This window comes from Chiloscyllium plagiosum, chromosome 12 (genome assembly GCF_004010195.1).
Source record: "Chiloscyllium plagiosum isolate BGI_BamShark_2017 chromosome 12, ASM401019v2, whole genome shotgun sequence".
Classification (NCBI taxonomy): domain Eukaryota; kingdom Metazoa; phylum Chordata; class Chondrichthyes; order Orectolobiformes; family Hemiscylliidae; genus Chiloscyllium; species Chiloscyllium plagiosum.
Window position 1 is genome coordinate 41,034,051 of NC_057721.1, and position 10,858 is coordinate 41,044,908.

Here is a 10,858-nt window from a genome sequence, read left to right on the forward strand (position 1 = left end):
TCATCCCTGATGAAGGGCTTATGCCTGAAACATTGATTCTCCTGCTCCTTGGATGCTGTCTGACCTAGACATTTTCAGCACCACATTCGACTTAGCAGGATATTGACCAAAGCCAGGCAAACGTGGCTCATTCAGTTTAGGAGACCTGGTTGGCATGGACAAATCATGCTGAAGAAACTATTTCTGTGCTGTATGCCACTAGGACTGTATAATTAATAAGATTTAAAAAAACGTAAGTCCAAAGACTTTGCCTTAATACATGGAATATTTACATTAAGGTCAATACATTTGCTGTGCAAATTGATATAATTGATAGTAATAAAGTTTCAATTACAGAAACAAGGCTGCATGGTGACTAAAGACGTTCGTTATTTAGGAAGGATAACAAAGGTAAGGAGGTGAGGTAGTGTTATTAGTAAAGCAGTTAATTAAATGGTGAGGAATTGGTATTGACTGGAAAATCTTGATGTGAGATCTGTTTGAGTGGAGATTATAATCATCATGTGGTAGAAACCATTGGCGGGGTGTGTTTCTTGGCCCCCAAAAACAGTGGAGCTGTAAGGGAAGGCATTAAGAAAGAAATCAGAGCTTCATGGCAAAAGGGCATAGCTGCAATCGTGGAAGACTTTTTGTAGAATTTAGATTGGACAAACAAAACTAGCAATGGTATTGTGGGAGAGGACTTCCTGGAGTGTGTACTTAATGCTTTTTTAAAGACCAATACAGGAAACAACCAGCACAGACTACTCTGCGCAACACCCAGTCCAATGATAAAGTATTAATTTGTAATCTGTCTAAACCCTTGGGGAAGAGAGACTGTAAAACGATGGAATTCTACATAAAGGTGGAGAGTGACGTAGTTGAATGCAAAATTAGAGTCCTGAATCTAAATAAAGGGAGCTATGAGGTGCGAATTGATAAATTAGAGAACATTGCTAAAGGATTGACGATGGACAAACAATGGTTCATGTAATTCATGTTCATTTTCCTGAAGTAACAATTATTCCTGTCTGATGCAAAACCAAAAGCGTAAAGGTGGGTCAACCCTTGAAAGCATTTAGGGATAGTATTAGATCCAAAATTGCAAGAGAAAGCAACAAACCCGAAGATTGAGAGCAAAAATGTTGATCAAAAGAGGAAGGTCGTGTGAGAATAAAATTGAGAGGAACATAGAAGATTTCATGGCCAGTTTCTATAAATACATTAAGAGTAAAAAATTAATAAAGACAAGTTAGGTCACTAACAGTTAGAAATCAGGGAAATTATAATGAGAATTGGGCAGACAATGCTGGAGAAACTCGGCAGATCTGGCACCATCTGTGGAAGAGAAAAACAGTTAATGTTTCACATCCAGTATGACTACTCTTCAGAACTTGGATACTTTGGTTTTCGCCTCATAAAAGTGGACACGCACACATGTTAGGAATCAGTGGTCTCGTGTGTTTGCAGAATTGAAGGAAATCAGTATTTAAAAGTTAACAGTGCTGAGGAAATTAAAGGTTGATAGATATCAGACCCTGGTGATCTATATCCCAGAGTATAAAAGGAAGTGGCCCTGGAAATATTAGATGCATTCTTCATTTTTCAAAATTCTACAGACTCTGGAAAAGCTCACCCAGATTGGTGGCTGTTGAGGGAAGGGAGCGAATAGAATTGCAGACCAGTTAGCCCAACATTAGAATTATGGGAAAGTGCTAAAACCTATTATAAACAATGTGGTATCAGAATATTTGGAAGCATTAACATGATTGGTCAAGTCAGCATTGGTTTATGAATGGCAAATCATGCTTAGCAAATCTACTGTCATTTCTTGAGGATGTAGCTCAGTAGGTGAGGGAGAAGCAGTAATATGGTATATTTTGATTTTCAGAAGACTTTTTAAGAACACTCATAGGAGGTTAGTGGGCAAAGTTAAAACACATACGATGGTTTAATATATTTAGAGACAAAAAAACTGCAGATGATGGAATCCAAGGCAGACGAGCAGGAGGCTGGAAGAACACGGCAAGCCAGGCAGCATCAGGAGGTGGAGAAGTCAACATTTTCGCATGTAAGCCTTCTCCAGGACCGGGGGTGAGTGTAAGGGGAGCTGGACATGGTGTGGAGGGGTGGGGGAGGTTTTGGTGGTGAGGTAAGGATAGGTGAACACAGATAGGGGGTACCACCTGGTTGGTCGATGGGAGGAATGAATTTGATTGGTAGCTGGAAGGAAGGGTCGATCAGAGGAATGTGGAAAGGTGGGGGAGGACCTGGGAAGGGAGTTGGGAGATGGGAGAGAGGTTATTTGAAATTGGAGAACTCAATGTTGTGTCCTCCAGGCTGTAGGCTGCCCAGGCGGAAGATGAGATGATGTTCCTTCAATTTGCCGTCTGATTCGCTGTGGCATTGGAGGAGGCCAGGGATGGTCACGTCAGAAAAGGAGTGGGAAGGGGAATTAAAATCTGTGGTGACTGGGAGGTCAGGTCAGGTTTAGTATAATGGCATGGATTCAGAATTGGTGGACAGACAGGAAACAAAATGAAGATAAATGGGTCTTTTCTTTTGGGATGGCAATATTGGGAAGTCATGTTGCGGCTGTACAGGACATTGATTAGGCCCCTGTTGGAATATTGCATCCATTTCTGGTCTCCTTCCTATTGGAAAGATGTTGTGAAACGTGAAAGAATTCAGAAAAGATTTACAAGGATGTTGCCAGGGTTGAAGGATTTGAGCTATAGGGAGAGGCTGAATAGGCTAGGGCTGCTTTCTCTGGAGCATCGGAGGCTGAGGGGTGACCTTACAGAGGTTTATAAAATCATGAAGGGCATGAATAGGATAAATAGACAAAGTCCTTTCCCTGGGTTGTGGGTGTCCAGAACTAGAGGGCATCGGTTTAGGGTGACAGGGGGAAGATATAAAAGAGACCTAAAGGGCAATTTTTTCACACAGACGGTGGTACGTGTATGGAATGAGCTACCAGAGGAGGTGGTGGAGGCTGGTACAATTGCAACATTTAAGAGACATCTGGATGGGTATATGAATAGCAAGCGTTTGGAGGGATATGGGCCAGATTGGGTTGGGATATCTGGTCGGCATGGACGAGTTGGACCGAGAGGTCTTTTTCCATGCTGCACATCTCTGACTGTATGACTAGTAGGTGACTGCAAGGATCATGCTTGAGCCTCATCTATTTACAATATACATAATTAACCATGGTAAGGGAGCCAAGTGCAACATTTATAAGTTTGCTGACTGCACAAAACTCAGTTGGGTTTATGAAGAGGATGCAAGGAGACTTCAAGGTGATTTAAACAAGTTGAGTGGGCAAACACAGAATGCAGTACATTGTGGCTAAATGTGAAGTATACACTGAAAAACAGAAAGCAAGAGTATTAAATAAATCACAATATGTTGGGAAATGTGAATGTACACCAGTCAATGAACTTATGCAGGTGCAGCAAGCAATTGGGTAGGCAAATAATATTTTGTGAGATGATTCAAGTGGACAGGTATGGATGTCTTGTTTATTTAGTGAGACCACGCCTGGGCTACTGAACACAGTCTAGTGTCTCTACCTACGAGAGGATATACTTGCAATAGAGAAGATGCAACAGAGGTCCACTAGGTTGGCAGGACTGCACTATGAGGAGATATTGATTCAATTGGACCTGTATTCACAAAAGTTAAGGATGTGAAGAGGTCTGATACAAAAAATTTTAACAGGGCTGGTTAGACTAGATGCAAGGAGGATGTTTGCCCTGGTAGCGTCATCTAGAAGCAGTGGGAACTGGGGTAGACCATAGGATTGAGAATTGTAAGAACAGAACTAAATAAATGCTAATTAGATGGTCAGAGATTGCTTCCTTTTGGCTAGTTAAGAGTCCTAGTCTCAGCATGTTATTGAACTGGAGAGGATTCAGAAAAAAATTACCAGAATGTTGCTGAGACTGGAGGTTCTGAATGACAAGGAGAAGTAGGATAGGCTGGGACCTCTTTCACTGGAGTTTAGGAGGTTGAGTGGTCACCTTATATACAGGTTTATAAAATCTGGGGCATAGTTAAGGTGAATAGCAAAAGTCTTTTCCCAATGGTGGGGAGAGTTCAAAGCTAGGGTTTTTTATTTTTAATTGAGAGAACAAAGAGTTAAAGGGACCTGGAGGGCAACCTTTTCACACATTCTGACGTGAAATGCGCTGCCAGAGGATGTGGTAATGCAGGTACAGTGACATCATTTAAAAGATATTTGGACAGGTACATAAATAAGAACAGTTTAGCGGGATATGGGCCAAATGCAGGTAAGTGTGGCTAGTTCAATTTGGAAAACTTGTTTGGCATGGACAAGTTGGACTGAAGGATCTGTTTCCATGCTGACTGAAATGAGGACCAACTCAAAGGGAAATGAACCTATGCAAATATCCTCTACGTAAGGCTATGAAGTTCAAGTCAATGAATATTTTCAAGAAAGATTTTTTAAGATTTTAAGACATAAAGGGGGATGGAGAGAAAACCGAAATATGACGTCGAGATAGGATAGTGGCCAATCCCCTATCAAGTGGCAGAGCAGGCTCAGAGCCATTTGGCTTACCCCTGCTCCTAGTTTCTATTACAGAAAAAACTTGCACTTCAACTTCCATCGCTATAAGGCTTGCCTTACATCCCATTTAAGTAGTCACTACTGTAATGTAGAAATGCAGAGGCCTTTTTTTTTCTCCACAACGAACTCCCATAAACTGAACTGTGACACATTATTAGATTGTTTAGTTTGATGATTTTGGTTGAAGAACAAGGAGGAAATCCAGACTGAAGCCTAAAACAAAGTGTCAAGTTTTGAGAATAAAAATCTGAAAGTGACAATATTCCAGAATTGTTCAGTATGAACACAACGTACTTAGAACATTTCTAGAAAATCTATGGGGAGAGACCTATTGTGACGTTATGTACTTCCTCTTGAAGAAATTCATTAAAATAATACTTGTATCTAAAATGTATTGTGCAAATTGACGACTAAACAATAACAGACATGGACAAGCAAAATAATGTGATCCATAAACCTGTTATTAAATGATTATATATGTGCTACGCTTAGTGAGTTTGGGTTGCAGGGGATTTTCAGCATACCTTTTACTGTCTCCATTTTGGAAGTATCAGAAAAGTAGAGAAATAATTTAACATTTATTTGGTAGCTAAAGCAGTTTTATGCTTTTTTTTTTGTTTTGCATTGAGCACAGAAGAGTGGTACTGAAGCGGATATCTGTGGCTTCTAATCACCCTTCTTCCTTTTGCAGTGTGTTGGCAGTCCAGTTGGTCGTTTGCTCTGCATCTGGCATTAACTCTTGGAACCCAACAGAGGTCAGGTCCTGGGCAGTGATGATACGCAGAGCTTGCCCCCATACAGTGGTTATGTGCAGGTGGTGGCAGACATTGAATTTCACAATGAAATGTTATCAAAATATACAAAGCACTGTGCAGTCCTTTGGGAGTTGATTAGAAAAACTATTACATAATGGCCTAACTGAAAACTCAGGAGGAAGCTATGGTTCTTAGAACCATGCAATTTCTTTGTTTAAAAGCCAGACAAGCAATAGAAAGTAAACAGTAATTTAGTCTCAATTTGAAAAATTAACAAACCACTTGAATTTCACTGATTTTTAAAATCTGGAGTTTTGCTTTATTTTACTCCCTTGTAATCAACTACTATTTATCAAAAGTTCTAATTGAACTCCCAACTGTTGAAAAAATTAGGAACTTAGGTTTAGAAAACTGTTTAATATTTGACATTATTAGAGTTAAATAACCCCAGTAAGAGCTTTAAGATACTGATAACTGATACCTTCTGAATATTTTTCAGATTCATGTTGTTTTCTTAAGAAAGTAATGCAGCAAGTGATGCATTAATTGGATTAGCAGTGATACTTATCACTTTGTAGGAAATATGGGGGGAACTCGCATGCCAGCGATAATGGATAAGACAGCTGGGTTTTGCACGTATGTAACAGCAATAACTTGGGCCTCTGAGATTAAACAGCATTCAATGAACAATATAGATAATGCAAACTTGTAGGGGTTAATTTTGCCATGAGATGGATACGAATTGAAATGATAGAAGGAACTATGCACTAGGGCAAGTTTTTTATTTTTGCTTTGCAATGCTATTTAATTTGACAGATCACAAAATACTGAGCAGAAGTTTGTAAATGGAAACTTGATCAATGCATTTAAATTTTCATTTTTAGCCACTTTTCACTGTTTTGCTTTTACTTACAGGTCATCAAGAAAACAACAATTTCTGCTCTGTTAATATTAATATAGGTCCTGGAGATTGTGAATGGTTTGCTGTACCTGAATCATACTGGGCAGTTATGAATGACTTCTGTGAAAAGTAAGAATGTTTTGCCAGTAAGCATGCTTTTTTTAAGCAGCTCTATTTTAAAATCATTTGAAAAGTATGAGAAAATATGCGAATATGTGACATAAAGCCTAAATATTTTCTCCTTTCCAAAGAGCAATTTAAAATCTTGTGAAGAAGATAGTGTGTGGGGATGCTGAATTTTCCTTGCAGCAATATGGTGGGGATTGATCTCGCACTCAACAACCTACCACAGCTTATCATATCATTTTCACAAATGGTGGAAGATGACAGCAGAGTAGCATCCTCCAGCCCATCTGCTCTGCCCATTTTTTTTTCTTTTCTTTTTCTTCTATTCTTCTTTCTCTCAGTAATTTTGCTTTTTCCCTTTGGTATTCCTCTTCGACTCCGGCTTCCAGCAAGCAGCAGCTCCTGATAATAGCACGGTGACCTGGTGCAGTGGTCTCCTGACGTGGCATGGCAACCTTCTGGCCCCTTGCAGTGGCCTCCCACCGTGCCATGTCACCGACATGGTGTAGAGGCAAGGCCCACTGCGGACTGGAAGCTAGTTGCTTGCGTGGTCTGCTGAATTGAACTATTATTTCTGTTATGCTGGACATTTTTATTTCATAATTGTGAAGAAACTGCCTTTGTATGTTTGTATCTGAGTCAGTGCTGTAATTGGCGGTGTATAAACCTTCCACTATACTCCATTGAATATATGTGACAAAAGTTATTCTATTCTCCAAAAACCAACCAAATCCATCTTCATTACATTGCCCTTTTCTGCTTTTGTCTCCTGTTGCTGAAAAGCTCGTTCGTGAACTGGTTAAATCCAGATTCATGTTTTCCTTTCATTCAATTCTTGAACTACTCCTATAGACTTGAGCTTAATCAAAACTCTGTCCATGACTTAATCCATACCAGGTCCCATTTAATCCATCACCCCTATGTTCTTTCTCTTGCACAGGCAAGCAAGTTCTTGTGGAAGCATTCAATTCCCTTCATGATCTCTCCCCACTTCCTATCTTTACAACCTTCTATAGCACTACAACCCTCAATACTTCTGCGTTCCTCCAGCTCTGGCTTTTTGTGGTTCCACATCCCCATTGTCTCAGCCTTCAGCTGTCTAGGTTCTAAGATCTGGAATTCTCTCTCCTTCACTTCTCCTCCTATAAGACCTGCTTACAATCTGTCTTTTTGATCAAGCCTGTAGAAAATGAAAGATCTGCATAAATATTTTCAATTTAGCTGGCACTGGATTAATGCACCAACCTTTAATTTCTGGAACCTGTATTTGAATTTAGCCTCAATAATTCAGCAAACGTTTTAGCAACCGGCAGTTATGGGACCAAAAGTCTACTCATTGATAAAATATTCCAGTTGATCAAGAGGCCAACCTTAATCTATGTTAAAATACACACCAAGTAATATAAACATGATGCGTGGGGTATACACACCACTGTTAAACTTTATTTACAGCATAAATCACTTAAATAATAACTTAAATAAAACTTTGTGACGGAGAGCCTTCTCACTCATACACTCAACTGACCGTTTGGTGATGATAGTAATACTCTAAACTCCAATGTTTCATGTATATAATTTTTGCTGTTTATTGAGAGTGCTAGTTCATTAGGTGCCAGTTAGAACAAAGTTTCCTGTAATTTGAAAACTGTAGTCTCAGCTGCCATTTTTTTTTTCCCCAGTGAAGTATGGTTTAGACTTAGTTCTTGAATCAATTAAACATAACTGCCAAAAGTTTGGTAGTTTTTCCCAGACAATTCTTAAGAATGGTTGATTTAGCTAGTTGATTTTGGATTGCTGTTGGTTTTGCACCCTACCAAATAAGCTAGAGCAGAATAGCAAATTTAAATTTCCTGTGACAGGAATTATTAGGTGGAGAGAAAAATAATGTCCATATAGTTTGCTTTCTATTATGATTTTGTAAAATGAGCTTATTTAGCACCTTTTCACCATCTCACATCACCTTATATACTTTACAGTTAATGAAATAGAATAACATTAATGGAATTTCCAACAATGCTGTGGTTTGACTTCTCAGATGACTATGTTTCATGATAAACTTGTTGAAGCTTCCATTTAAAGATGTATCTGAGCTAAGCTCGTTATGTTTGATTAGAACTAATACTTATAAATTTAGGAAGTCCCTAGGTCTAGAAATTAAGCTGTTGTTCAACATTTATGGAGCATCTGTTTTACATAGATAATCAGGCAGTTTCCTTAATAGGAGTATCAAATGTTGGATGCAGATGTGTACTGAGCCAAGGGCGAGGTAACAGACAAGATTTATATTCTGAAACTGTCTGTCTGGAACTCCTGTTGAATGCTCAAAATGCAAAAGTTGCTCACGTTATAGAAATTACATTGCCAGGCAGCTTGTTTAAACGAATAGGCTTTTGTCTGGGGCATGCCGCACAAAGACATCAATTTCCCTCAAATTAATCAGATTTGTCGCTATAATACTCGTAGCTTAAATCCTATTTGCAAATTATTTTTAAAATGTCAGCTATATAGAAGTTATGGTGTTAACATTGTTAAAGGTTTGTATGGTTAATTGCTATGAAGCATATGGAAGACTGGTACTGTAACTAAATATCGGCAAAATAGTGTTAACGGTGATTCAAATTCAAGGCCAATAAAGATAGATCGTTAATTTTTTTTGTGTACGAGCAGCATGGCATGTAATAGAAATGAGATACTTGTAAACTATATAAGCAAATGTATGAACAAGGCCAAAAAAAAAATCTTGTTGACTGTCGGACTCTGAAATGTATATTCATTGTAGATTTGAGAGTTGCTTTCATTCTGTGTTGATAATGCCGCCTTGTTGCCAGATAAAATATAATCTCTTCTTTTCTTATACCTTTGACATAGCAATGCAATCAGTAATCTTATCTTTTAAGCTTAAATCTGTCAATTCAAAACAAAGTGATATGTATTTGCTCTGAAGTTGAATAGTACATCTCAGTTCACTGGTATCGGAGATGGCTGCGTTAGTCAATCTGTGATCGGTAGACTGTGCCTCGTGGAGCAGGTGGTACTTCGAGGGTTAGCTAGATGGGTTGGCTAGAATGAATGCTCCTCCGGATTTCACTTCTCCACATTCTCGGTGAAATGTTTTGCTGTGTTGGTCACTTTCACAATGAATCTTCTCCATTTTGATCAGTTACAAAACAGGGTCTCCATGAGTCAGCATGCCACATAGGGACCATTTATAGACTTTGTGTCTGTCTTTCACATCACCAGTAGTCCCATGTTCCTACTCCTTCTATATTTCATTGTTCCCATTTCCTTCAGCTACCTATCTAATCAATTTGTTGCATGGTCTCTGTATCAGTCATAATTTTAATACATTGCATAGCTACGCAACAATTTTTTAAAATGTTTCTGCTCTACATTAACACAACTCCCTTATGTGCTGTTATCCATGCAACCTTGGTCTAACATAGACACATAGCAAATAGAAAATTCACAGAGTTGGAGGAATCTTTTGGCTAATTGTGTATGTGCTGGCCAAAGCTATCCATCTAATTCCACTTTCCAGTTCTCGAACCATAGTACAGTACTTCAGCAGTATATCCAAGAACATTTTAAATGTGAAGGTTACTGCCTGTACCACTATTTTGGGTAGTGAGTCCCAGACTTTGGCCAGTCTGACTTTTTGTTTCTTGCCATTCAAATTTCCTACCTTTTGGATTCACTGTGATTGAATTAATTTCCTATGTTTTTTAGCCCATATACTTTTTGTGTTCTTGCTGTGATCTTCAGAATCTTTAACCAAACTCTCTACAAATTTGGATTCTGCTTCGTCTGATGCTATATCCACATCATTGATATGCAAAAGGGCGGCATGTGGCTCAGTGGTTAGCACTGCTGCCTCACAGCACCAGGGACCCGGGTTCAATTCCACCCTCTGGTGATTGTCTATGTGGAATTTGCACATTCTCCCTGTGTCTGCGTGGGTTTCCTCTGGGTGCTCTGGCTTCCTCCTACAATCCAAAGATGTCACATAGCTCCTTGAAAGTGGAGTCGCAGGTAGATAGGATAGTGAAGAAAGTGTTTGGTATGCTTTCCTTTATTGGTCAGAGTATTGAGTACAGGAGTTGGAAGGTCATGTTGCGGCTGTACAGGACATTGGTTTGGCCACTGTTGGAATATTGCGTGCAATTCTGGTCTCCTTCCTATCGGAAAGATGTTGTGAAACTTGAAAGGGTTCAGAAAAGATTTACAAGGATGTTGCCAGGGTTGGAGGATTTGAGTTATAGGGAGAGGCTGAACAGGCTGGGGCTGTTTTCCCTGGAGTGTAGGAGGCTGAAGGGTGACCTTACAGAGGTTTACAAAATCATGAGGAGCATGGATGGGTTAACATAGAACATAGAACAGTACAGCACAGAACAGGCCCTTCAGCCCAAGATGTTGTGCCAACCACTGATCCTCATGTATGCACCCTCAAATCTCTGTGACCATATGCATGTCCAATAGTCTCTTAAATGTCCCCAATGACCTTGC

At 39.4% G+C, this 10,858-nt stretch overlaps 1 protein-coding gene across 3 annotated transcripts in view; it reads left to right on the forward strand.

The window, feature by feature from the left end:
* The window catches only part of kdm6a (lysine (K)-specific demethylase 6A), a 236,360-nt gene that overhangs the window by 209,208 nt on the left and 16,294 nt on the right, over window positions 1-10,858 (forward strand). For 2 of the 3 annotated variants that reach the window (XM_043700863.1, XM_043700864.1), the window contains one exon: window positions 6,244-6,358. In XM_043700863.1, the coding sequence (XP_043556798.1) occupies window positions 6,244-6,358 (115 nt within the window). Of the gene's footprint in view, window positions 1-5,264; window positions 6,219-6,243; window positions 6,359-10,858 lie in introns of those variants that run through there. The other variant, XM_043700865.1, reaches the window with a different exon arrangement.